This window comes from Tachyglossus aculeatus, chromosome 16, assembly GCF_015852505.1.
Source record: "Tachyglossus aculeatus isolate mTacAcu1 chromosome 16, mTacAcu1.pri, whole genome shotgun sequence".
Lineage (NCBI taxonomy): Eukaryota > Metazoa > Chordata > Mammalia > Monotremata > Tachyglossidae > Tachyglossus > Tachyglossus aculeatus.
This window is the reverse complement of record NC_052081.1, coordinates 47,915,640-47,942,341: the sequence shown is the minus strand read 5'-3', so window position 1 is coordinate 47,942,341 and position 26,702 is coordinate 47,915,640. Positions and strand designations below refer to the sequence as shown.

The 26,702-nt window shown below is 56.0% G+C and overlaps 2 protein-coding genes across 2 annotated transcripts; one reads left to right on the top strand and one right to left on the bottom strand.

Annotated features, from left to right (window-relative positions):
- The first annotated feature begins 3,802 nt into the window (after positions 1-3,802).
- Positions 3,803-18,443, top strand: CRYBG2 (crystallin beta-gamma domain containing 2). The gene is made up of 19 exons (XM_038758314.1): positions 3,803-6,376; positions 6,718-6,765; positions 6,917-7,035; positions 7,332-7,461; positions 9,721-9,860; positions 9,992-10,118; positions 10,490-10,525; positions 10,750-10,886; positions 11,362-11,488; positions 12,370-12,512; positions 13,062-13,188; positions 14,061-14,093; positions 14,340-14,452; positions 14,805-14,934; positions 15,646-15,785; positions 16,029-16,152; positions 17,098-17,256; positions 17,356-17,515; positions 18,151-18,443. Exons 1-19 carry the CDS (start codon positions 3,803-3,805, stop codon positions 18,237-18,239), a joined length of 4,656 nt encoding a protein of 1,551 aa, XP_038614242.1. The 3' UTR covers positions 18,240-18,443.
- Positions 18,444-20,588: 2,145 nt separating this feature from the next.
- On the bottom strand, positions 20,589-25,478 carry LOC119938621 (acrosin-like). Its single transcript, XM_038758513.1, has 3 exons — positions 25,447-25,478; positions 22,957-23,097; positions 20,589-20,983 (listed from the first exon to the last, which is right to left on the bottom strand). The coding sequence occupies exons 1-3, from the start codon at positions 25,475-25,477 to the stop codon at positions 20,814-20,816; spliced, it is 342 nt and encodes a 113-aa protein (XP_038614441.1). The 5' UTR covers position 25,478; the 3' UTR covers positions 20,589-20,813.
- Positions 25,479-26,702: the final 1,224 nt, after the last annotated feature.

The following is a 26,702-nucleotide window of genomic DNA, read 5'->3' as shown; positions in this document are numbered from 1 at the left end:
CCCCCTCCCCCAGCAGGGTCAGGAATGGCTGTAGTGCCCGCAGAAGGGCTGGGTGGGAAGGCAAGCGGGTTTCTCTCCCGGGACTGGCAGCGTGGAGCAGGGCGTGTGTGTGTGGGTGTGGGTGTGAGTGTGTGTCTGTGCCGCGGGATGTCAGCTTTGGCCTTGCCTGTTGTTGGGGTGACTCACCAGTAACTGGTGCAATTGCTGGACTTGATTCTCTCTCTCACCCGGGGCGGCCTCCACACTGCCCTCCCCTTCACCCCCCACCCTGCCACCCCAGGCTGGAGGTCGAGACTGTTCTCCCAAGCTCTGTAGCTTGGGAGAGGTCACTTTGTCCAGTCCCCTGCCTCTGGACAGAATGGCCCCTCTGGACCGCTAGAGCAGAAGAGTCCACAAGTTTTTACTGCTGTCTGACCTGAATCTCTCCTGCTGCAGCTGAAGGTCCAGCCCGGGTCCCAGTCAAAGATCTAGTTCTCCCTAGCTCTGAGGAACTCTGGGCCTCTCGTTTTGTGCAGTGAGCCTCTGGCCAGGCCCTCGCAGCTCCCCTGCCTCCTCCCTTTTATTTGTTTTTTGTTTGGCATTTGCTAAGTGCTTACTATGTGCCAGGTGCTATAAATTGGTAATGGGTGGGATACATTCCCTATCCCACATGGGGCTCCTGGTCTTAATCCCCATTTTACAGATGAGGGAACCGAGGCACAGAGAAGTGAAGTGACTCGCTCAAGGGCATCCTGCAGATAAGTGGCAGAGGCAGGATTAGAACCCATGACCTTCTGACTCCAAGGCCTGTGCTCTATCCTCTAAGCCACGTTGCTTCCCTCCTCCTCCTCCCTTGCCACTCCTGCCCAGTCTAGCTGAGATCATTGACCACCCCACCCCCCCGGCCGCCCCTTCCCAACCCAAACAACAAGAGTTTCCTCCATGTGGGCAGGGAACATATCTACCAATTTTGTTGTACTGCCCTCTCCTAAGTGTTTAGTTCAGTGTTCTTCACACAGTAAGCCCTCAATAAATGCCAATGATGGATTGAGCTTCCCCCAGCGGGGAGAATCAGAGCACATCTGCATGCCATCTGCATGCCACTTGCAAGTGTGCCCACAGCCAGACTGTCTGCTCTCTGATGGTTTTATAGCCGGCTGCTCTCCGCGTCTGGGGGTGCCCTCGTTGGCTATGGCTTCTGGGGCTCCACCCTGCCCCTATCAGCCAGAATTGCCCTATTTCAGGGGTCTCTGTCTGGGGCGGTGGATTGAGTAGGAGGCACAGGCAGGGTAAGGCTGAGTCGCCCACCCTGGAAAACTGCCCCTCATCCTTCTCTGGCTGGCTTCTCCTTTTTCCGATGGTTGTCATTCCTTCCCAGTCTCTGTGGAGGCCTTCTCGTCCCCTCTCACCCCCAGACTTGGGCTGGAAACCTCGGGGCTCCCCCCGGCTGCAGCTTGAAAACCTTGGGGGGGCCCGAAGCTGGGCCCGCCAGTGCCCCCTGCCCCGCCCCGTCCGGGGCCGGCGGTCTCGTCGGACTGGTAACTCGGCGAGGCTGAGCTGCCTCAGCTTCCCTCCCTCCCAGCCCCTTTCATTACGGCCCCTAATAAAACACTGAGTCACAGGCCCTGGATGACGGAACAGGACAAAGTCCTGGATCAGCCAGACCGTCGGCTGGCCGGGTCCCCGGAGCAGAGCTGGACTGGGGAGGTGGGCGGCGATGGCATCCCGGGATCTCTGAGCGGTGCCCAGCGGGGCCTGAGGCGGAAGGGTCAGTCCCGGTGCCACCCTGCTGCCCGGTGAGGGAAAGGTCTGGTACTATTTCTTCTTTAATACCTGGTTTGGGGCTGGGGACGGGCAGAGGGGAGGTAGGGGAGGGCTCCGGTGGCAGCAGCAGAACCGGGGTTCTCTGGGTAGTTGGACTCTAGAAGGGGTGACAGAGGACGGAGGAGGAGGTGAAAACGGACCTCTTCTGCAGCAGGTGGGATTGAGGGTCGACTCAAGAAAGAACCTCCTGATAGGGAGTCAAGGAATCGCTAGCACTGATTGAGCGCCTACTCTGAGCAGAGACTCGTACTAAGTTCTTGAGAAAGTAGGGCTGAGGTAGAACACATGACCTCGGCTGTCCAAAAGCTCACACTGTAATAGGGAAGACAGATGCAGCAAAATTGGAGAAAGCAGTGCTTCCTTCAGTGGCAGAGAATGTTTCTACATCTGTCTCTCCCTTGGCCCTTTGGAGTTAAGTCCCTGGTGGGCAGGGAACAAGTTTTGTGCTTCTGTTGAATCTCCCGAGCGCTTAATACAGTACACTGTTCACCCTTACTATGACTACTACTACTGCCAGCTCTGCCACATGTCTGCTGTATGACCTTGGACAAGTCACTTAACTTCCCTGCGCCTCAGTTACCTCATATGTAAAAGGGGGATTAAGAGTCTAAGCCCCATGTGTCCAACTTGATTAACTTGCATCTACCTCAGCACGTAGAACAGTGTTTGACACATAGTAAGAAGTACCATAATAATAATAATAATATAATTATTATTATTATTCCTCTTTGTGCTCCTCCTCCTCTTCCTCTTCAATAGCAAGTTGTTGTTTTTTTAGTGGTAGATGTAAGCGCTTAATATGTGCTTTCCTGAGAGAGCAAAAGCGCTGAGCCCATAGCTATGGGGATGTGGCCTGGGGTAAATACAAGATAAATTGGACAAAATCAATGTACCATGAGGGGCTTGCAGTCTCAATCCCCATTTTACAGATGAGGTAACTGAGGCACAGAGAAGTTAAGTGATTTGCCCCAGGTCACACAGCAGACTGGTAGAGGAGCTGGGATTAGAACCCAGGTCATCTGACTCCCAGGCATCTGCTCTTGATGATGATGATGACATTTGTTAAGCGCTTACTATGTGCAGAGCACTGTTCTAAGCGCTGGGGGACACACAAGGTGATCAAGTTGTCCCACGTGGGGCTCACAGTCTCAATCCCCATTTTACAGATGAGGGAACTGAGGCTCAGAGAAGTGAAGTGACTTGCCTAAGGTCACACAGCAGGCATGTGGTGGAGTCAGGATTCGAACCCATGACCTCTGACTCCAAAGCCCGGGCTCTTCCCACTGAGCCACACTGCTTTCTTGAGAGGGTATAAATGCTGAGCCATTAGTGGCGGGGGTTACACCAGAAAGACCCCAAAATGTGGGAGGACATGGGGAGGAGTGCCAGCATATTGGCAGGGGGATGGCCGAAATGGCCAAGAAGCAGTGTGACTTATTGGCTAGAGCCCGGGCCTGGGAATTAGAGAACCTGGGTTCTAATCCTGTCTCTGCTGCTTGTCTGCTGAATGACCTTGGGCAAGACACTTCATTTCTCTGGGTCTCATTTACCTCTAGCCCAGGCTTTGGAGTCAGAGGTCATGGGTTCAAAGCCCGACTCCGCCACTTGTCAGCTGTGTGACTTTGGGCAAGTCACTTCATTTCTCTGGGCCTCAGTTACCTCATCTGTAAAATGGGGATGAAGACTGTGAGCCCCCTGTGGGACAACCTGATCACCTTGTAACCCCCCAGAGCTTAGAACAGTGCTTTGCACATAGTAAGTACTTAATAAGTACCATTATTATTATTATTAAGAATGTGAGCCCCATGTGGGACCGGGAGTGTGTCCAACCTGATTAACTTGTATCACCCCAGCACTTAGAACAGTGCTCGGCACATAGTGAGCGCTTCACAAGTATTATAATGATTATTATCACCTCCTGACTCTCCCCTCGGTCCCCCCTTCTCTCCTTGGCAGCGACTGGAGCGGGTTGGAAGGTGAGGACGTGCCAGGGCGAGCCATGGAGGAGGTGGCAGAGGCTGCGGGGCCCACGGCGCCGGTGGACCGGAGGGTGGCGAGTGCCACGCTGACCTGGCGGCAGAAGCCGCCGGGTCCAGGCCGGGAGGAGGTGAGGCACCGGCTCCATAAGGTCTCACTGGTGAGCAGTGGGGCGGACGGCAGGCCCGGGCCTGGGACTGAGGCCGATGTCCGGTCATCCTCAGTCTACGAGTACTCCCGGCACCGGGAGGTGGTGAACGGCGTGACCACCAAGGATGAGGAGAGCGAGAGCTACCGGGGTCCTCGGGGTGAGGAGCCACAAGGGGCCCTGGCCCAGGACTCCTCCCCTGACCCCCGGAGGAGATTTCTCAGCCACGGGCCCATCTTCTCCAAGATGTTCACGCCCCCACCCAAGGGCAAGAAGCCCACAGGGCGCCCAGAGAAGGGGGGCGACAGCAGGGTCCCGGCCGAGAGCACCCCCGGACACGATCTCCCGGGCCCCGAGATAGGCTCTCAGGAGGAGCCCCCGGGTCCCGGTACTTGGGGGGCTGGCCACGGCATCCCCCGGGCCCTCAACTCAGCCATCGGCTGCCAGGCCGAGCGGAGGGTGACACGCACTGTCCGAACCACCACCATCGCCGGGGGCCAGATGGAGAGCCATGTGTCCACCACGGTGACGTCGAGCCCAGTGCTCCCTGGAGGACTGCCGCGGGGTCGCCACGTGTCCCGCACGATCCGCACGTTGACCATGGTGAACCCCCAGCCCGGCGCTCCTGCCGCCCGCCCCTCCAGCCCCAGCCGCCTCCCCGGCTCCCCGAGCCGGAGCCAGGCGCTGGAGATCATCAGCACTTTGGTCCCGGGGGCACCAGCGGACCCCGGGCCTGCCAAGTCTGGAGACCCCACTCGGCCCCGTGGGACGAGGCCGAGCCGGCTGCCCCGCGCTGTGGCCTGCCCCACAGAGGGTGGGTCGCGCCTGCTCAGCTCTCGAGGTGCAGCTGGACACCCAGAGGGCACAGACGGGGTAGTGCCGGTCATTGTGGTCCTCACCCCGCCTGAGGCCCTGGGGGTCATAGGGAGAGAGGAAGGCGGCAGTCAAGTAGAGGCTGCAGGGGAGCCGGGGGCCGGACGAACAGACGTGGGTGCCGAACTCGAGGCCTGCTCCCCAAAAGAGGCGAATGCGATGCCCATTGGGGTGTCTGACAGAGACCAGCCACGGGAGGCCTGCCAAAGTGCAGCTAAATTGGGGTCCCCTCCCCTCGGCTCAGCCACCCGGAGGCGGGGCCAGACTCCCAGGGAGGATGGCCCTAGGGAGACTGAGGCTCAAACCTCACCTGGTGGGGAAGGGGGCCCGTGTCCCACAGACCCCGAGGACCTAGAACCCCCTTGCTCCCCTGAAACAAGCCCCAGGTCCCCAACCCCTACTGACCACCCCCCTAAGGCGAGCCCCCCGATTCCAGATACCTGCTCCACAGCGGCAAACTCTTCTCCTCCTTCCTCAGCTGGATCCCCAGAGTCAAGCCCCCCTCCCCACACTGACCATCCTCAGGGAGTGAGCCCCCCGTCTCCCACTGCCCAAACCCAAGAGGTCAGCCCCCCGGCTCCGACAGCCGCTCCCCAGGAGGGGAGCCCTCCACCCGGCACTGTCCACCCCCGAGAGATGAGCCCCCTGCCCCCCGCTGCTGGCCCCCAGGAGAGGAGCCCCCCATCTCCCACTGCCCACCATCCCGGGGAAAATGAGGTTCCAGACCCAGGCTCCGGGTCCACTGCAGAAAGGCTCCCCGGGCCGAGCGACCCCTTGGCCATGGCCCCGACGGAATCCGCGGCCGTGATCCCAGCTGGACCCCCAGTGACTGGATCCCAGGGGGAGGCGGTGACTGCGGATGACGAGGCGGCGCTGACGGCTGACCTGGAGCTGTTTGTGGACACTCTGCGCAGCATGGAGACCCCCGACATCCTCCGCACCCACAAGCTGCCCCGTGCGCCCCGCTCCTCCTACCTGGCTGTGTACGCCACGCTGCCCGCCATCGAAGAGGACCAGGCCGGCCCGCAGGCCTTCAGCCCCCGCGCCTCTGTGGCCCCTGTGGAGGAGCCAGAGGAGCTGGAGGAGCTGGAGAACCCTTACCTGAGCGACGACGAGAAGCTACAGCGACGACAGAAGGCCCAGGAGGCCCAGCAGTCCTTCGTCTGGGAGAACCTCCCCCGACGGCCGGCCCAGGAGAACCCCTCCCCACTGGAGATGATGAAGAGGCATGCGGCAGCGGCGGCAGCGGCCGACAGGACTGGGGAGCCCGGGGGTCCGGCCCGGCCCGGGGCCCTGAAGGCTTCGGAGTTGCTGGCCGAGAGGCTGGAGAAGCGAATCAGCATTCCCTCCCGGCTGGGCAGCAGTATCCTCTTTGGGAGCGTCCAGGCCCTCAGGGAGGGCGGGCCAGGCTCTGAGACGTCCCCCGCATCCACCACCCCGGAGACCCTGGGTACCAAGCTCTCTGCCCTGCAGCCCCACAAGGTTCCCGCCTTGAAGAAGTCCCCGGGGCAGATGCCCTTACTCTCTGATGGCAAGGAATCCAGGAAGTCAGTGCCACCGCCGGCCAAGGCCTGTGTGAGTGAGGTTGGTGGTGGGGCCGCCTGCCTGAGCTGGGTCCCCGCAGGTCTCGGAGCCCACACCCTCGGAGGGCAAGGATGCTGGGCCTTTCCTGGGGTGGGGAGGGGCCAGGCTCCTGGGTCAGAGCTGGGGACAGGTCAGGTTTCCCACTCAGAGACTGTGGAGGGGTCAGGCAGATACCCTGGACTAGGAGCCTGGGATGGGGATCTGGAAGAGGACCCTGGAGGAGAGAAGGGCCCGAAGAAAGGAGGGAGAGGTAGCCCCCGTTAGAGAGTGGGGGGGAAGGAAGGGGACAGAGGGGGAAACCCCTCATGCCTTCTCGTCCCTCAACTTTCCAGAGCTACAAGAAGAAGGAGCGTGGGAAGCTGAACACAAGGCCCGGGAAGGTAGTAGGGGCTGGGGCCAGGGCCTGGGGCCGAGATTCACCGGGGCGGGGGCCGGTTCTCAGGGGCTGGGGTCAGTATCGGGGCCCGGGATGTGTGTATGGGGGGGGGGGGGGCGCCCACGGGACTCCAACATCCTGTCTCCCGTCTCTAGATCGTCCTGTTCTCAGAGCCAGGGTTCCAAGGGACGCGGCGTGAGATCTGGGGGGATGTGGCCGATGCCACCGCCTGGCCCCTGTGCCAGGCCATATCCATACGGGTGGTGCGAGGAGGGTGAGTTGCCCACCTGGATGGTGGGGAGGAAGCAGAGGAATGGAGTGGCATCATCTTGACCCAATCTGGTGCCCCCGGGAGGGCACCTGGTGAGAAGAGATCACCCTCGTCCCCCCACAAAAGCCCCAGGCAGGACCCCCTGGGGTCGTGCCAGGCAGGAGAGGGTACATCCTCTCACTCCGATGCCCCAGGCCTCCATGCACTCATGCTCCAAGACTCTCCCCGACCCCCTCGCCCACCTCCCTCCCCCTCCCCCTGGGGGCTCCGTGTGTCTCAGACACTGGAGGCCCCCACAGGTGGGTGTTGTATGAGGAGCCCCAGTTTCGGGGACGGAAGCTGGCCCTGGCTGAGGGAGACGTGGAGCTGACAGAGCCGTGGGGACCCCAGAGCCCCGCCAGCATCGGCTCCCTACGCCGGGTGGTCACGGTGAGTCCGGGGTTGACGGGAATCCTCTGGCATTGAGAGTTGAGGACCTGGGTTGGGGTGAGTGAGAAATCGGCCCCAGGGTATCCTGGGGTGTCGGTATGACAAGTCTGAGGCAGGGCCGTGGACACAGAAGGTCCTGGGAGATGATGATGAGGAAGAGTCAGCTTCCCAGGGAAGGGAGTGGACATGGAACATGCCATGGGGAGGGAGAGGGTGGACATGGAACGGTGTGTGTTGGGGAGAATGGACATAGAATATTCTTGGGGGGCAGGAGACTGGCCATGGAATGTTCTGTGGAGAGCGGGAGAGTGGAATGGAAAATCACAGAGGGAGGGGTAAGGGGAGGAAAATGGGAAAGTGTACATAGAACTTTCCTTGGGGAGGGGCAGAATGGACACGGAAAGGTCCCAGCCTTCCCACAGAATGGAACTTTTCTGAGGGGGGTGGTGGGGGGAGGAAAGTGGGAAAATGGTCATGGAGTGTTCCACGTGGGCAGGGGTTGGACATGGAATGTTCCTGGGGGACAGGAGAGTGGTCCTAGAATGTTCCTGGGGGGTGGGAAAGTGGACATGGAACATTTCATGAAGAGGGGTGAGTGGACACAGAATGTTCTCAGGAGAGGGGAAGAACATGGAATGTTCCTGGGGGTGAGGGAAAGTAGACATGGATCACTGAGGCAGGGAGAAGAGTGGAGGTGGAATTTTCCATGGGGAAGGGGGAAGTGGACATGAAACATTCCATGGAGAGGGGTGAGCAGATACAGAATATTCCCCAGGAGTGCAGCGGAGAGGGGAAGAACATGTAGTGTTCCTGGTGGGGTGAGAGAATGGACATGGAATGTTCTGCGGCAGGGAGAAGAGTGGACCTGGAATGTTCCAGGGGGGAGCAGCATGGTCTAGTGGAAAGATTCAGGGCCCGGGAATCAGAGGACCTGGGTTCTAATCCCAGCCCCATCACTTGCCTGCTGTATGTCCCTGGGCAAGTCACTTCATTTCTCTGTGCCTCAGTTCCCTCATCTGTGTAATGGGGATTCAATACAATGGGGATTCAATACCTGTTCTCCCTCCGACTTAAACTGTGAGCCCCAAGTGGGACCTGGTGATCTTGTATGTACCTCAGTGCTTAGTATAGTGCTTGGCACATAAAAAGCACATAACAAGCATTATTATTATTATTATTATTATTATTATTCATAAGAGGAGAGGACATGGAAAGTGTTGAGGCGGGAAGGAGGGTGGACGTGGAACGTTCTATGTGGAAGGGGAGAGTGGACATGGAGTGATCTGAGGCAGGGAGAAGAGTGGACATGGAATGTTCCTGGGAGCCAGGAAGAAGGATAGACAGCAGATTCCAGAAGTGGGGTGTGTTGGAACCCCCCGAGGAAGCTGGTAGTAGGGTCTGGGCTGGAAGAGGACTATGTTTGGAGGAATGAGGGGAAATCTCCAAGGGGAAGTTAGCCTGGGGAAGGGACAGGGACAGAAAGCAAATTGTCAGGCTTCTCCGGCCAGGAAAATCCCCCAGCCTGAGTCACGGCTTGGGGTGTGGGGATGCTCAGGGCCAGGTCTCTGCTTCTCTGCCACCTCTTCCCTCTCCCTCAGCTCCAGCAGGTGAGTCAACAAGAGAGAAGCGTGTCTGGGGGTATTTCTGTAGGGTCCTCCTGGAGTGGGACAATACTCAAGTAATAATTTGGGTGTGCATGAGGGAGGAGGGAGAAGGATAAGGGTGGAAACGGGAGATACGGGTGAGCTGGAATGGCAGGGAAGGTGGGAGAAGATACCTTTCCTCTCCAGTAATCACGGGAAATCTTTGCCAAGCCTAGATTGGGAAGAGGGCCAACTGGGAGCCACTGGCAGGGCTGGGCTGGTGGTGACTCATTCTTCAAAATGCAGCAGGAGGGACTCAGGGCAGATTCCAGCAGTGACCGCATGCCCAGGAGCCGTGAGAGGAGCTAGGATCCCTCACTCAAGGACAGCAGGAGGCTCCTGGGCCAAAGAAAAGCCACGGCAGCCATCCCTGCTGGGAGCGCCGTTCAGAGGCAGGGAAATGAACTAGATGAACTCAAGGCGGGCATGGCAGGGCCTGGTTTGGGGGAGAGGTACCCATCAGGTTTGTGCCAGGGAGGGCTATTAACCATGAACGGGAAAAGGTGTTTACCACTCACTCCAACCCAGCTGCATGGGCTGAAAGCTGGCTCTTGTGTGGGAGGGCTCAGGCTACAGGGGAGACCAGTCAGTGATCCCCACTTCTGCCTCCCGAAAGGACTACAGCATCCCTGAGATCAGCCTGTTCACGGAGGAGGCCGGCGGGGGGACCCAGGTCACACTGACTGGTCCCTCGGACGATCCCCAGGGCCAGGGCCCACTTCTCCCGGGGGCTTCCATCATCGTCTCAGCCGGACTGTGAGTCTGCGCCCCCGCTGAAGCCCCAGAGGGGTCAGGCCCCCTGAAACGTGCCCCTCCCCAAATCCCACAGTCAGGATCCAGATCTTGGGGGTCGTCTCACGGTCGTCCCCCTCCATTCACCGTCACAGGTGGCTGCTTTATTCCAAGCCTTCCTTTGCCGGTCACCCCCACGTCCTGGAACCTGGGAACTACCCCAACCTGGAGGCCTGGGGGGGCTCGGAACCCCACGTCGGCTCCCTGCAACCTGTGAGACTGGTGAGGATGGAGCCCGGGAACCGGAGGTTGCGGCTGGGGCTAGGGAGGCCGTCTGGGCCCGGATCTTTCCCCGCCCTGACCCCTGGCCTCCATGGCCCAGCCCAGCCTCAGCATCCATCCGTGCCCCTCTCTTCAGCTTCTGGGAGCTGAAGCAACAGATGCTGGGAATTGTCCTCTGAGATGACCTGAAGAGAACTGGGGGGGAGCATAAGTCAAGAGGGGGTGCGTCCGCCAGTGTGGTCAGAGGGAGGGGGGAGGCCGGTGGACCTGAAAACCAGCTTTCTCCATCCTTTCCCCTTCCCACCCACCTCCGGTCCGGTCCCTTCCCCACCCCAGCCGGGCCCATCCCCTCAGCTCAGTTCTCTGTACAGGGCTGTCCCACCGTGGAGAAGCCTGGGGAGCCCAAGGTATGTGGGAGTGGGAGTTGGGGCTGGGGTGGAAGGGGAGGCTGGGTAGATGGAGAGGGGGTTTTAAGATGTGGTGGAGCTTGGGGGTTGGAGGAACTGGAGGATGGAGCTTGTGGGGGGGTGGGATGGAGCTGGGGAGTGGGACTGGGGAGGTGGGAGATGAAGTCAAGGAAGGCTCAGAGTCAGAGGGTGTTGCCTCTGAGGCCTAAGCCCCGTCTCCCCAGGCCGTGGTGTTTGAGGGCCCCAACTTCGAGGGTCCGAGCTGGACCGTGAGCCGGGACATCTACCACCTCCAGAAGCCTGAGGATGAGCAGAGCCCCCGGGTGGCCACGGCAGGTTCCCTACGCATCCTCGGGGGCTGGTGAGTGGGCAGAGGCTGGCAAGGGGCGTGAGGGGCGGTCCCTGCGCATCCTTCAGGGAGAGGCTGGCAGGGAGCTCAGTGGGCTTGGGAAAGCCCACTGTGACTCATGAGCCCCAAAGACCTCCCTGATCCTGGCCCAGGGTAGGAGCTGGCTTGTCCCTTTTCAGTCTGGCAGCCTGAGGGCCCTGCCCACTCTTCAGGGCTCTGCCCCGCCCAGCAGCGGGAGAAGAGAGTGGCCCTGCCCACCTCTGCTGCCTGGAGCTGACTGGGCCAGGCTCAGTGTCCTCCCCACTTCCCTTGGGACTTGCTCCCTGACAGAGGAAGGCTCCCAGGGCAGGTGCCCATGGGCAATGGCTCTTCTGGGCCACCCCCAGCGGGCATCCCTGGCCTCACCCCATCCAGCCCACCTGCAGGACTGGTACTGGGGGAGCACGGCCTTACGTGTCTGTCTGTCTGTCTATGGCTGCCCCCACAGCTGGGTTGGCTATGAGAAGGAGGGCTTCCGGGGCCACCAGTACCTGCTGGAGGAGGGCGACTACCCAGACTGGACCAGCTGGGGTGGCTTTGACGAGGCGCTGACCTCCCTGCGGCTCATCCGGACGGTAGGGAGAGGGGTCAGCTCGACCTGCCCCCCGCTTCCAGGCACCGAACCCAGCCTGGGCAGACCATCGATCCATCTGTTGTGTTTCTGGAAAGTCTACCGATTATGGCACACTTTATCAAACACTAGGGAGCAAACTAGGGAGCGGTCAGTAGACTGATCCCTGCCCTTGAGGAACTTACAATCTAATTACAATTACAATTACAATTGTAACTACAATTACAATTAGAGAAGCACCGTGGCTCAGTGGAAAGAGGGCGGGCTTTGGAGTCAGAGGTCATGGGTTCAAATCCCCGCTCTGCCAATTGTCAGCTGGGTGACTTTGGGCAAGTCACTTCACTTCTCTGGGCCTCTCAGTTACCTCATCTGTAAAATGGGGATGAAGACTGTGAGCCCCCTGTGGGACAACCTGATCACCTTGTAACCTCCCCAGAGCTTAGAACAGTGCTTTACACATAGTAAGCTCTTAACAAATACCATCATTATTATTATTATTACTAATTATGGCACACTGTTTCAAACACTAGGGAGCAAACTAGGGATCAGTCAGTAGACTGATCCCAGCCCTTGAGGAACTTACAATCTAATTACGGTTTACAAATAGCGGGAACAGGAGGGCAAACAAGGTTACAGCTGGTAATGGTGGGAGTGGGTAGGATGGAATAGAGGAATGAACGGTGGGAGCTGGAGGTGGGTGAGGAGTGGGAATTGGGGGTGGGTGAGGAGTGTGAGCTAGGGTTGGCGGGTGAGGAGAGCCGATGTGTGCGATGGGGAGAGTTGTTGGATCCCGGCATCCAGGGCTTGGCTCCTGTAGGGGAATCGGGGCAGTGGGAGGCCAGGCCACGGGGTCCCCACTGGCTGAGGCCCCTCCTGTACTCTTAGGACGTGGCCGACCCAGCCGTGGTCCTCTTCAAGGCCATGGACTTTGAGGATGGGCCCAGCGTGGAGCTGAGCGAAGCCCTGTCCGACGTGGAGCTGGCCAACTACGGGCCTGTCACCCAGTCCATCCACGTGCTTAGCGGCGTGTGAGTGTGTTCCTCCCTCCCTCCCTCCCTCCCTCTGCCCAGGCCTAGCTGGACCCCCACCCTGCAACAAAACAAGACCTCTTCACCCTGCCATGCCCCACTCTGCCCAATCCCGTCCTGGGCCCGGTTCTGGCAGCTAAGCCGGGCCAGGCCGGGCCCAGCATGAGTGTCCCAGGGACCCTAACCTAATGAAGCACTTAGAACAGTGCTTTGCACATAGTAAGTGCTTAATAAATGCCATCATTATTATTATTAATGAAGCAGCATGGCCTAGTGGATAGAGCGATGGCCTGGGAGTCAGATAGACCTGGGTTCTAATCCCGGCTCTGCCACTTGTCTGCTGTGTAACTTCGGGCAAGTCCCTTCACTTCTCTGTGCCTCAGTTACCTCATCTGTAAAATAGCGGTTAAGACTGCCAGCCCCCGTGCGAGACAGGAATTGTGTCCAAACCGATTACCTTGTATTATCCCCGGTGCTGAGAAAAGTGCCTGGCACATAGTAAGTGCTTAACCGACGCCGTCATTATTATTATTTGGTCGTCCCCGGCAGGTGGGTGGCCTATGAGCACGTGGACTTCTCGGGAGAGCAGTTCGTGTTGGAGAAGGGGGTCTACCGTAACTGTGACGACTGGGGGTCCGGCAGCGGCACCATCAACTCTCTGCAGCCCATCCTGCAGGTCTGGTAGGGAGGTGGGGAGGGGAGGAGAGTGGGGGGCAGAGCCTCTAGGGGAAGTGGAGTGGGAACCCGAGGAAGGACAGGAGGCCAGAGACTGGAAGGGGGCAAGGCCTCTCAAGGGTGAGGGGATGGAGCCTCTGGAGGAGTTTTGGGGACATGGGGAAGGGTGAAGATGAGATGAAGGGAAGGCCGGGTGCTGGGGAGGCCAGAAGGTGTGGACCGCAAATTATGGGGGTGATGAAGATGAGTGAAGGAGCATGAGCAGGGCACAAGAAGGGTCTGAGGGCACAGAGGCTGCACAGCGAGAAGCAGCGTGGCTCAGTGGAAAGAGCAGGGGCTTTGGAGTCAGAGTTCAAGGGTTCAAATCCTGGCTCTGCCAATTGTCAGCTGTGTGACTTTGGACAAGTCACTTCACTTCTCTGTGCCTCAGTTACCGCATCTGTAAAATGGGGATGAAGACTGTGAGCCCCCCGTGGGACAACCTGATTGCCTTGTAATCTCCCCAGCTCTTAGAACTGTGCTTTGCACACAGTAAGCGCTTAATAAATGCCATCATTATTATTATTATTATTATCTGCTCTTTTGCTACTAGGCTGAGGCCTGAATTGAGTGCCGGTGTTCTCTGTTAGAAGAGAGCCCTGCTTTGCCCAGGTCCCTGCTCCAGGAGTGGGCTTGGGGGCAGCTGAGGAGGGGCTAGGGAAGACCCCCTTCTCCAGGTATGGAGGGCGCTGGCAGGATGGAGAGTTGGGGGACAGCTAAGGCAGGAAAGGCTTCCTGGAGGAGTGGCCCAGGCCTGGAGGTTAATGGCAGGCGGAGTTGGGGTTCTGGCCCTGCTGGAGGGGGGCTGTCTCAGCTGCTCCTGTTTCTCTCCAGGTTGGGGAGCACAGTCGGCACTTCCTCTCCAAGGTGAGGACTGGGGTCCAGGACCCTCCAACGCCAAATCCCACACTGCCCTCCCTTCGCCCACTGCACTCTGAGCATGACCTTACTCCCCACCCAGCCACCCACCCTTTCCGGACCCTGCCTGACCTGCCTCCTGCTCCCCTAACCAGCCCACGTCTGGCTCCCCCTGCCCCTTCCCTCGACGGCTCTCCCCAGTCCCACCGGTCAGCGGCTGTCCCCTCACCCATCACCCCCCGCCCCCATGAACAGATCCAGCTCTTCTCCGGCCCCGACTTCCTGGGCGAGCAGGTGACTTTTAAGGACGATCAGCCGGCTCTCCCCACCGCCTTCCAGCCCCAGTCTTGCCGCGTGCAAGGCGGCAGGTAACAGAGCTCCTGTCCGGGTCAGGGGGTCCTCGGGTTTGTTGGGAGCGGTGTCCCGAAGGGAGCGACTGAAGCGGAACACCATAGCACTTAGACCAGTGCCTAGTGTTTAGAACAGTGCTTGGCACCTAGTAAGCGCTTAACAAATACCATATACCATACCCCGGGGAACAGGTGGGCGGCGGAGGAGTCTCACGGGTCCTGTCATCCATTCCCCTGCTTCCAGGAGGATCCCACCTCCTGTAGAGCTTGGTGCTGGTGTCGGGGAGGAGAAGACAGCAGTGGGTGGGTTGTCAGGATGAGCGGCGGGGTACACAAACAGATGGATCCCATCCTCCCGGTCTGTCCCCAGCTGGATCCTCTTTGATGAGACGGAGTTTGAGGGCAATCAGCATGTGCTGTCAGAGGGAGAATACCCGACCCTCACGGCCATGGGTTACTTCGCCTCCGCCATGCCACGCTCGCTCAGGAAGGTGCCTGTGGTGAGTACTGCCACCCTGGCACCAATGAATCAGGAGGGAGGGAGAAGATGGATTGCATTTTCAGAGGGGCAGAAGGGCCAAGAGCGGGTAGAGACAAACGTTTAGGTTGGGTGTGGGCCGGCCGCCCCCTGAGGCGGCTGGGTGTTCATCGGCGAAGGCTTCCTGGAGGAGGTGGGATTTTAGGAGGACTTCGGATTTAGATGGGGAGGGAATTTGGGGCTAGGAGGGTGCCTTCAAAGTACGGGTGGGAGGTGGGGCCTGGAATGCTTATGATGTGGTTGGGAGAAGAGATGCCAGCCTGATTGGAAAAGGCAATCAGTCGCTCCATCGCTTATTAATGGAATCTGCTGAGTGATACTTTCTGAGCGCCTCCTGAGAGCGAAGCAATGTTCTGAGCATATAGGGGCAGGTCTAAAAAGACTGTAAACTCGCTGTGGGCAGGGAATGTGTCTACCAACTCTGTTCTCTCCCAAGCGCTTAATAAAGGGCTCTGCACACAGTAACTGCTCAATAAATACCATTGTTCGATTGGGTGCAGAGTATCATACTTGACTCTTGGGAGAGTCCAACAGAGTTAGTTAGACACGACCTCCTGCCCTCATGGAGCTCTCGATCTCTCCTAATCCTTTGGATTAAGTCTGGTCACCTGAGCCGGGGGGAGGCTGCCCACGTGGGTGATTGTGTGGATGACCCCGCCCTCCCCACCCCCAGCACTTTTCAGAGCCGTCCATCTTCCTGCACGGCCTCGAGTGCTTCGAGGGGAAGGAGATCGAGCTGAACCACGAGGTGCGGAGCCTGCAGGCCGAGGGCTTCAATAACCACGTGCTGTCAGTGCGCGTCAAGGGCGGAGTGTGAGTGAGCGGGGCGGGGTGGGGGGCGGGGGACAAAGGGTCCTCCCAGTAGCCTCGTGGCCCACGTTACCCCATTAAACAGAAGGGGAAACCGAGGCCTGTGAAAAAGGTCCCGGGAGCCGGTGAGCCCTTCAGACTGGAAGGCGGAGATGGGGTGGGGCAGAGATCAGAACGGTGTATCTGTGTCTCTGACTCTGGGCCTCTCTCCTCCTCCGCCTCCTTCGGCACCGGCCCCGGCCCCAGCTGGGTCCTGTATGAGCACAGTGACTTCCGTGGACGTCAGTGGGTCCTGGACTGCACTGAGATCACCAACTGGCTCACCTACAGCGGTACCCAGAAGATCGGCTCCCTCTACCCCATCAAGCAGGTCAGTCCCACGGGAAGATGGGGCTAGCCCCCAGCGTGGGTGGGGGCGATCCATCAATCAGTCGTATTTACTGAGCACTTACTGTGGGCAGGGCACTGAACTAAGCGATTGGGAGAGTACGACACAACAGGATCACAGGCTCATTTCCTGCCCACGATGAGCTGACAGTCTAGAGGGGGAGACAGGCATTAATAGAAATAAAGACATGACGGATGTGGACATAAGTGCTGTGGGGCTGGGGGCAGGAGTGGCGCAAAAGGGAGTGGGAGAAGAGGAAAGGGAGGGCTTAGTCGGGGAAGGCCTCTTGGAGGAGATGTGCCTTTGATAAGGTTTGGAAAGCGGGGAGAATAATTGTCCGTCGGATATGAGATTATGAAAAGAGAGGGAGTTCCAGGCTAGAGGCAAGACGTGGGCGAGAGTTTAGTGGCAAGATAGACGATAGGGCAGGGAGCATGAGGGGTGGGGGGTTCTGGGGAATGGGAGTGAGGCTGTGACAATGGGGCTTGGGGTGCCAAGGCCTGGAGTTTGTCCTTTCCACCCTCTTACCCATCTTGTCGGTTAAGGTTGGGGATGGGAGGGAGCACCCTGTGAAGGCCCAAAGGTGCCCCAGAGCTCCTGGCAGAGGGAAAGATGTCCCAAGCCCCCAATTGCTCCCCTTTAGCCCCCCACCTGATGCACCTCTAGAATGTGAGGTTCTGTTGCCAACTTGTACTTCCCAAGCGCTTAGTACAGTGCTCTGCACACAGTAAGCGCTCAATAAATACGATTGATTGATTGATTGTGAGCTCATTATGGGGAGGGAACGTGCTAATTCTGCTAATTCTGTTGTATTGTGCTCTCCCAAGTGCTTAGTACAGTGTTCCACACACAGTAAGCGCTCAATAAATACCACTGATTGATGGAATGATCAACTGACCTCTAACCCTTTCCATCCCCGGCGCCCAGCGGCGGGTTTATTTCCGTCTGCGGAACGAGGAAATGGGTGGCTTTCTGTCGGTTCCGGAGGACGTGGAGGACATGAAGGCCGGGCGCGTGGTGGTCTCCAAGCTGCAAGACAAGAGCAGCTTCATCTGGTACTACGAGGAGGGACTCCTCAAAAACCAGGTGCCGGAGGGCAGGGGGCGTGGGGGACTGGGGGAGGAGGGGGTGCCGGGGACCCTCTGGGCTGCAGGGCTGGGGGTCTGACAGGGCCTGGGGTGGTAGGCGGCCCCCACGATGAGCTTGCAGGTGATCGGGCCGCCCAGCCAGGGCTCCAAGGTGGTGCTGTGGGCGGAGAGCCGCCTGCCCCGCCAGACCTGGGCCATCGAGGCAGATGGCCACATCTCCAGCCAGATGTTCCAGGACAAGATCCTGGATGTCAAAGGTGGGTCTGAGGGGGAGCTGCGGGGCTGGGGAGGTGGGCACCTCGGGGGCTGGTATTCGGGGAAAGGAAGAGTAGCAAGTGGAAGGAAGAGCGGGGCGTGAAGAGGGGACTCCTGGCCCACCCTCTCCTCTGAGTCCTCCCCACACCCCCCACCTAAGCGTGGCCTACTGGGTAGATCCTGGCTCCTCTACCTGTCTGCTGTGTGACCTTGGGCAAATCACTTCCCTCCTCTGTGCCTCAGTTACCTCATCTGTAAAATGGAGTCTGTCTCCCCCTTCTAGACTGTGAGTCCGTTGTTGGGTAGGGACCGTCTCTATATGTTGCTGACTTGTACTTCCCAAGCGCTTAGTCCAGTGCTCTACACACAGTAAGTGCTCAATAAATACGACTGAATGAATGAATAAACGAATATGGGGCAGGGACTGTGTCTAACCTGATTTGCTTGTATCCACCCCAGTGCTTAGAACAGTGCTTGGCACATAGTAAGCGCTTAACAAATACCATCACGATTATTATTATTCAGTGCTTAAAACAGCGCTTCAGCGCTTAGAACAGTGCTTTGCACATAGTAAGTACTTAACAAATATCATTATTATTATTATTATTATTGTTATTATTACCTACCTTTCCCCCAGGGGGCCGGACCTACGACCGAGACCACGCGGTGCTGTGGGACGCCAGCGACGAGAGGCCATCTCAGATCTGGGGTGTCCAAGTGCTCTGAAGCCCAGACCAAGCCACCCCTCTCTCCTCTCCCCCAGCACCCCACCCTGTCCGGTGTGGGACCCCAGAGAGCCTGCAGTGCTGCCTGATGGCAGCGGGGAGGGAAGAACCAAGCAGTCATGGGGTGAAGATGGGCCCCCTGTCGCTGCCCCAGGATGGCCCTGGGGCTGTTTGTGCGGGCAGATGCCGCTGCCACTGCTGTAATATAGGATATTTTCGAAGGCACCTGCGTCTCTTCATGATTGCTGTTTAGCTGCTAGGATGATGCCCTCTCCCCCCGACATTCCCCATTTCCCCCAGACTGGCACTGTAGTCGGGGATGGGTGTCCAGGCTGTAGAAGACTTGGGTAACGCCCTTCCTTCTCCTCTCTCCCTCACCTCAGACTCCAGAAGGTGCCGTATGACCTCGGTGTCGCCCATGGCCTAGCTCCTGGCATCAGGGCACGGGCTCTTCCCGGTCAGGAGTGCCCCCATCCTGATCCTCTGCGCCCTGTCCCAATGAGACTTGAGGTAGGCAGAGGGCAGGAGGAAGCTCGGTCCCCAAAGAGAAGCCAGGCAGACCCAATCCTCCACCTTTCTCCGGCTCCCGCCCAGAACCCCGGTGCCCAGTAGACGTGCCAGGGTCTCGCAGGGTGACTCGACCAGTCTCTGGGCCTGTGTTTGACCAGCTGGTCAGGAGGGAGTCCAGCCCTTGCCAGGAAGAGCAGGAATATTAATAATCATAACTGTGGTATTTGTTAAGTGCTTACTATGTGCCAAGGACGAGAAGCAGCGTGGCTTAGTGGAAAGAGCCTGGGCTTGGGAATCAGAGGTCTTGGGCTCTAATCCTATCTCCGCCACTTATCAGCTGTGTGACTTTGGGCAAGTCACTTAGCTTCTCTGTGCCTCAGTTCCCTCATCTGTAAAATGGGGATTAAGACTGTGAGCCCCACTTGGGACAACCTGATTACCTTGTATCCACCCCAGTGCTTAGAACAGTGCTTGGCACATAGTAAGCACTTAACAAATACCATCATTATTATTATTATTACTAAATGCTGGAGTAGATACAAGATAATTGGGTTGGACACAGTCCCGGTCCCACATGGGATTTACAGTCTTAATCTCTATTTTACAGATGAGGGAACTGAGGCACAGAGAGTGAAGTGACATAATAATAATAATGGTATTTGTTAAGCGCTTACTATGTGCCATGCACTGTACTAAGCGCTGGGGTAGATACAAGATAATTGGGTTGGACACAGTCCCTGTCCCATGTAGGGCTCACAGTCCTAATCCTCATTTAACAGATGAGGGAACTGAGGCACAGAGAAGTGAAGCGATTTGCGCAAGTTTCCACAGGAGACCCGGGATTAGGACCCAGGTCCTTCTGATTCCCAGGCCCGGGCTCTATCCACTGGGCTATACTGCTTTTGAACTTTTGAGCGGAGCGGCTGAGCTCAGGTGGGCTGGGGTGGGGACATTGGGAGAGCTTGGGCGTTACCAAGAGGCTCCCTCACCCACGTGTTCACACAGGAACTGCCAACCCGTTCTGAGGCTGCACTTGTTGCACGGATTTTATCTTGCAAAAACGAGCAGGCTGGGCCTGCAAGCAGTTGGTGAAATCGAAGGGTCTCTTCACTGTCTAAGGAAACATCATCTGTGGCGGAGATGAGAGGGGGTTGGAGGGGAGACACAACCATGCCTTCTGACCCTGGAGGGGGCCAGATGGGGTCAGAGGACCTGGGTTCTAATCCCAACTCTGCCACTTTTTTTTTTAAACGGCATTTTTTAAGCGCCTATTACATGTCGAGCAGGGTTCTAGGTGCTGGGATAGATACAAATCCATCGGGTCAGATACAGTCCCTTTCCTATATTGGATTCACAGTTCAAGTAGAAAAGAGTACAGGCATTGAATCCTCACTTTGCAGCTGAGGAAACTGAGGAAAAGAGAAGTTAAGTTAACTTGCCCCAGGTTACAGAGCAGGCAAGCAGCCGAGTGGGGATGAGAATCCGGGTCGACTGATTGCCAAACTTGGGCTCTTAACCACTAAGTCACACTTCTTCCTAACTGCCTGCTGTGAATTTAGGCAAGTCACCTAACTTCTCTGCATTTCGGTTTCCACATCTGTAAAATGAGGATCAAAGACCTGTCCTCCCTACAACTTAGGCTCTGATCCCCACGTGGGACAGGGACTGCATCCAACCTGATAACCCTGTATCTATCCCAGTGCTTAGTACACTGCTCGGCACATAGTAAGCGCCTGACAAAACCACGGTTTAGCTGCCGGGCCCAGGGCGGGGGCTCTGACAGCGTCACCCTTGGTTGACATCCAATAAATATACAGCTGGAGGAGGGGATGGGGATTTTTCTCTTTATTCCACCAGACTTCTTTCCCTCGTGTCCATCCCCCTACCCCCACCCACTCCAGAGGGGGAAGGGGTTCAGTGGGAGGGTGGGTCAGCCATGGTAAAAGAGATCACCCCCATTTCCCTGTGATATGCATCGCTCTCCTGTGTCGAGGTGCCCGTCTTCCTGGGGTCTGAAGGGAGAGTGGATCTCAGCCAGGGAGATTCGTGGGGGTGGGCTGCGGCTTCAGAGCGGGCGGGGGTCACGGATGATGCTGGGCTTGGGGGAGCGGGGGTGGGCGGCGTGGGGGCTCAGAGACTCTGCAGGAGGTGGGCGAGGCCGGGGGCCAGGAGCAGGAGGCAGCCACTGGGGCTGCTCAGCGCAGTCGCCACATTGGTAGAGTTCTTCTGGGCCAGCTGCAGGAAGAGAAACACCTTTAGCCGTGACCCTCCAGGCAGAGGGGGCAACTGCGGGCACTGGGCAGGGAGCAGATCAGCACACACATGTCGTCGCTTTAGCTTGGAGTGTGGGAGGGCGGCTTGACATCAGGTCACTTAGGAAAGGAGCAGGTGGTGGGACCACTAGGCTCCCTCTCCGGCAGGCCCACTCTCCAGCAGGCCGGACCAGTGTGAAGTCTCCTCCAGGGGCCTCTGGCTCCCCGGGACCCCTTTCTCGCCCCCATATCTGGAGTTTGGGCTGATCTCTCACCCTGATTTCTCCAGGGACCAGCCCCCCCGGCTGACATAACGGAACCAAGAGCTTCACCCCACCCTTATCTTGGAGGCCCGAGGAGAATGTGGACTTCTTCCCTTTTCCCCAACCCCCACTTTCACCTCTTCCCAATCGTAGACCTTTTCCTGGGTTTAAAGACGCGTCATGAATCGTTGAGCTTGCTCCTCAGCCAGAGGGGTCTGCTCCTTCCTTCGCCCCCTCCCCCAACTCCATCCCCACCCCACTTCCTCTCCTTTTCCCCTGTCTTAGAGACAAGAGTTTTTGTTTTTGTGGTTTCTGTTAAGCGTTTACTGTGTGCCAGGCACTCTACGAAGTACTGGGGTAGATACAAGCTAATCAGGTCAGACCAGTCCGTGTCCCACGTGAGGCTCACAGTCTTAATCCCCATTTGACAAATGAGAGAACTGAGGCACAGACAAGTTAACTGGCTTGCCCAAGGTCACACAGCAGATGAGTGGCAGAATTGGGATTAGGCCTGAGCTCTATCCATTAGCCCACACTACTTCTCATGAAGCAGCGTGGCTCAGTGGAAAGAGCACGGGCTTGGGAGTCAGAGGTCGTGGGTTCTAATCCCCGGTCTGCCACTTCTCTGCTGTGTGACCTTGGGCAAGTCACGTGACTTCTCTGTGCCTCAGCTCCCTCATCTGTAAAATGGGGATTAGGACTGTGAGCCCCACATGGGACAACCTAATTACCTTGTATCTACCCCAGTGCTTAGAACAGTGCTTGGCACATAATAAGTGCTTAACAAATATATTACTATTATTATGAAAGGGCTTTATTTAGAGACCCCCCGCCCCCAACCCCCCCCCCCCACACACACATACACACACACAAAATCAGTGTAGCCAGGTGGAGAGTCCATGGGGCTGGGAGTCATGAGACCTGGGTTCTAATCCCAATTCTGCCACCAACCTGCTGTGTGACCTTAGGCAAGCCACTTAACCTCTCTGAGACTCCATTTCCTCATCTGTAAACTAAAATAAATTACCTGTTCTCTCTGTTTCTTAGACTGTGAGACCAGGCTGGGATAGGTACTATTTCCTATCTGATCATGTTGATTCTTAATCAATCAATCATATTTATTGAGCACTCACTGTGTGCAGATCACTGTACTTAGTGCTTGGGAAGTACAAGTTGGCAACATATAGGGACAGTCCCTACCCAACAGTGGGCTCACAGTCTAGAAGACAAGCCCTTGCTGTCGTTAAGCGCGTACTATGTTCCAGACTCTGTACTAAGCACCGGGGTAGATACACGATAATCAGGTTGGACCCAATCTCTGCCCCACTTGGGGCTCACAGCCTTAATCCCTATTTTACAAATGAGCTAACTGAAGCTGGGAGAAGTGAAGTGATTTGCAGAGAAGCAGGAGGTGGAGGTGGTGATTTTTAGTCAATATCCACTGGGTGCAGTGCACTGAGCTAAGCACTTAGGAAAGTACATCAGATGCACAAGACAGGTCCCCTACCCAGCAGACTCTTACATTCTAAAGGGGGAGTCAGACATCAAATCTGGGGTCTCACACCCAACTGCCCCGACTCCTGGCATCCCCTTTAAACCTGCCCTCCACCCCTCGCCCAAAGGCGGAGGGTAGAGAGGGCAGCAGGAGATCTGAGGGACCCAATGGAGCACCCTGGTCTGGGCCCCCACCTACCGTGGACTCCATCCCTGCCAGGAGGAGGATGAGGGCGAGGGTGAGGGTGAGGAGCAGGGTGGCCTTCATGGTGGAGTCTCCCTCTCTTGCAGACGCGGAGGAGGCGGGAGGGGAACTGTCCCGCGTTGGGCCCTACCTCGCCTTTTTGTGCAGGAAGTGGGAGGGGGAGACGAAAGGGGGAAGTGGGGGCAATGGGGTGGGGAGGGAAGGATGTTTCATTCAATCAGTTGCATTTATTGAGCATTTACTGTGTGCAGAGCACTGTACTAAGCGCTTGGAAAGTACAGTTCGGCATAAAGAGAGGCAATCTGGGCTTACTTTGTACCAAGCACTGTTCTAAGCGCTGGGGCGGATACAAGGTAATCAGGTTGTCCCACATGGGGCTTACAGTCTTCATCCCCATTTTCCAGATGAGGTAACTGAGGCCCAGAGAAGTGAAGTGACTTGCCCAGAGTCACACAGCTGACCAGTGGAGGAGCAGGGATTAGAACCCATGACCTCTGACTTCCAAGCCCATGTTCTTTCCAGTGAGCCCCGCTGCTTCTCTAATGTCATTATCTTTGCAAATATCATTATTATTATGAGATTGCTACCGTGTCTGACTCCATTGTCAGCACTTAGAACAGTGCTTTGCACATAGTAAGCGCTTAATGAATGCCATTATTATTATTATGATTATTGTCAGCCCTTCCTCCCTATCACCTTGATAAAGAAGAAGTGAAACCCGGGCCATCTGTCTTGGGTTGAAAAGGGTACGAGTGCGAAGCATGAACTCCTCACAAGACTTTAAGCCCCTTAAGGGCAGGAAATGTGTCTACTGACTCAATTACCCTGCCCCATGGGTGACCTTGGACAAGTCATTTCACTTCTCTGTGCCTCAGTTACCTCATCTGTAAAATGGGGATTGCGACTGTAAACTCCACGTGGGACAGGGACTGGGTCCAACTCGATTTACTTGTATCCACCCTGGTGCTTAGTACAGTGCCTGGCACTTAGGAAGAGCTTAAATACTATCATCATCATCATCATCAATAGTATTTATTGAGCGCTTACTGTGTGCAGAGCACTGTACTAAGCGCTTGGGAAGTACAAGTTGGCAACATACAGAGACAGTCCCTACCCAACAGTGGGCTCACAGTCTAGAAGGGGGAGACAGAGAACAAAACCAAACATATTAACAAAATAAAATATAGAGAATAGGTATGTACAGGTAAAATAAATAAATAAATTAATAGAGTAATAAATATGTACAAATACTACAGTTATTATCTTTAATAATAATAATAATAATGATAGCATTTATTAAGCACTTACTATGTGCAAAGCACTGTTCTAAGTGCTGGGAAGGTTACAAGGTGATCAGGTTGTCCCATGGGGGACTCTATAATAATGATGACATTTATTAAGCGCTTACTATGTGCAAAGCACTGTTCTAAGCGCTGGGGAGGTTACAAGGTGATGAGGTTGTCCCACGAGGGGCTCACAGTCTTAATCCCCATTCTACAGCTGAGGTAACTGAGGCCTGGAGAAGTTAAGTGACTTGTCCAAAGTCACACAGCTGACAATTGGTGGAGCCGAGATTTGAACCCATGACTTCTGACTCCAAAGCCCGTGCTCTTTCCACTGAGCCATGCTGCTTTGGATTGTAAGCTCATTGTGGGCAGGGAATGGGTCTATTTTTTGTTCTGTTGTACTCTCCCAAGTGCTTAGAGAAGCAGCGTGGCCTAGTGGAAAGAGCCCGGGGCCTGAGATTCAGAAGGTCATGGGATCTAATCCCAGCTCTGCCGCTTGTCTGCTATGTGACCTTGGGCATATCACTTCTCTGTGCCTCAGTTACCTCATCTGGAAAACAGAGATTGAGACTGTAAGCCTCACATGCAACAGGGACTGGGTCCAACTTGCTTTGCTTAAATCCACCCCAGTGCTTAGTACAGTGCCTGGCACACACTAAACACTTAACAAATGCCATTATCATTAACCAGGGGGGCTGGAGGAACAAACAGTGTGCTGTCATCCTTTTGACTTCCACCTTCTTGGCTTGCATCTTTATTTTGCTTGTACATATCTATTCTATTTATTTTATTTTGTTACTATGTTTTGTTTTGTTCTCTGTCTCCCCCTTCTAGACTGTGAGCCCACTGTTGGGTAGGGACCGTCTCTATATGTTGCCAACTTGTACTTCCCAAGCGCTTAGTACAGTGCTCTGCACACAGTAAGCGCTCAATAAATATGATTGATTGATTGATTGCATCTCCCAAGTGCTTAGTACAGTGCTCTCTACCCAGCCCTTACCACAGTAAGGGCTCAATAAATACCACTGATTGATTGATTGATTTGGGATGGAACCTCATATACCCCTGATTCTTATTCATTCATTTATTCAATCACATTTATTAAGTGCTGTGCGCAGAGCACTGTACTCTCCCCTTAACTCCCCAATTTCACCTCACCCATTAAGAACCGCTCAACCTTGATTGTCTCCAAACTCACCGACATTTTCAAGCAGCTCTGCCGCCTCCATCTCTGTCCTGTGTCTGGCCAGTAAGGGATTGGTGTGGAGGCCCCAGTAGAGAAGCAGCGTGGTTTAGTGGAAAGAGCCCGGGCTTGGGAGTCAGAAGTCATGGGTTCTAATCGCCGCTCCACCACTGGTCAGCTGTGTGACTTTGGGAAAGCCACTTAACTTCTCTGTGCCTCAGTTGCCGCATCTACAAAATGGGGATTAAGACTGTGAGCCCCAGGTGGGACAACCTGATTACCCTTGTATCTACCCCAGCGCTTAGAACAGTGCTTGGCAAATAGTAAGCGCTTAACAAATACCATCATTATTATTATTACCCTGTAGCCCTGATGAACATATCTTTAGATTATACACTATAAATTATTTATATATTCATCTTAATATCTGCCTCTCCCTCTTGACTGTAAGCTTGTTATGAACATGCTGGCTAAGTCTGCTGTGCTGTACTCTCCCAAGAGTTTAGTACAGTGCTCTGCACACAGCACTCAATAAATACTACTTGGCTGATTAACTGACGCATTAGCCGCCCCTAGGTATGGGAAGAGCGGTGTGCACTCTGGAATTTGCAGTCTTCCAGGAAAGGCCGGCCCCATCCCCGGGACCAATAGCATCAAAGAATTCCCAGCATTTAGCTCTTTGGGCATTTGATGTTCACCACATCCCAATCCCACAACTCTTATGTCCATCTCTTTAAATTGTATATTATACATTACTTATTTATAAGTAAATATCTTATTTGTAATTACTTATTTATAAGTAAATCCGACTCGATTTGCCTGGGTCCATCTCAGCGCTTAGCACGGAGGAAGGGCTTAACAAATTCAATCGTATTTATCGAGCGTTTACTGTGTGCAAGCACTGTACTAAGCGCATGGGAGAGTACGGTATAACAACAAACAGAAATATTCCTGCCCACGACAAGTTCGCGGCCTAGAGGGGGAGCAAACACCATCATTAGTCGATTCGCTTGTAAGCAACCCCAGCGCTTAGTACAGTGCCTGGTACAAAGTAAGTGCTGAACAAATACCACAATTATTCTTATTTTTGATATGATGATGATGACATTCATCTTAGTGCCTGTCTCCCCTTCTAGACGGGAAACTCGTTAGGTATATTGTTTTAGTCCAAGCGCTTAGCACAGTGCTCTGCACGCAGGAAGCGCTCAATAAATAGCACCGATCGATTGATTCGGTTGATTGATGGACTCTCCCATCCTCCCCTCCCGGGC

Bases quoted from the DNA above. Each gene is read 5' to 3' on its own strand.
- CRYBG2 (XM_038758314.1), top strand. From the start codon at position 3,803: ATGGAGGAGGTGGCAGAGGCTGCGGGGCCCACGGCGCCGGTGGACCGG. The intron at 10,119-10,489 runs GTGAGGATGGAG...TTCTCTGTACAG, and splicing joins CCCTGCAACCTGTGAGACTG to GGCTGTCCCACCGTGGAGAA. The intron at 14,453-14,804 runs GTAACAGAGCTC...GTCTGTCCCCAG, and splicing joins TGCCGCGTGCAAGGCGGCAG to CTGGATCCTCTTTGATGAGA.
- LOC119938621 (XM_038758513.1), bottom strand. From the start codon at position 25,477: ATGGAGGCGGCAGAGCTGCTTGAAAATGTCG. The intron at 23,098-25,446 runs GTGAGTTTGGAG...CTGCACAAAAAG, and splicing joins AGAGCTGCTTGAAAATGTCG to GCGAGGTAGGGCCCAACGCG. The intron at 20,984-22,956 runs GTAGGTGGGGGC...CTCTTCCTGCAG, and splicing joins TGGCAGGGATGGAGTCCACG to CTGGCCCAGAAGAACTCTAC.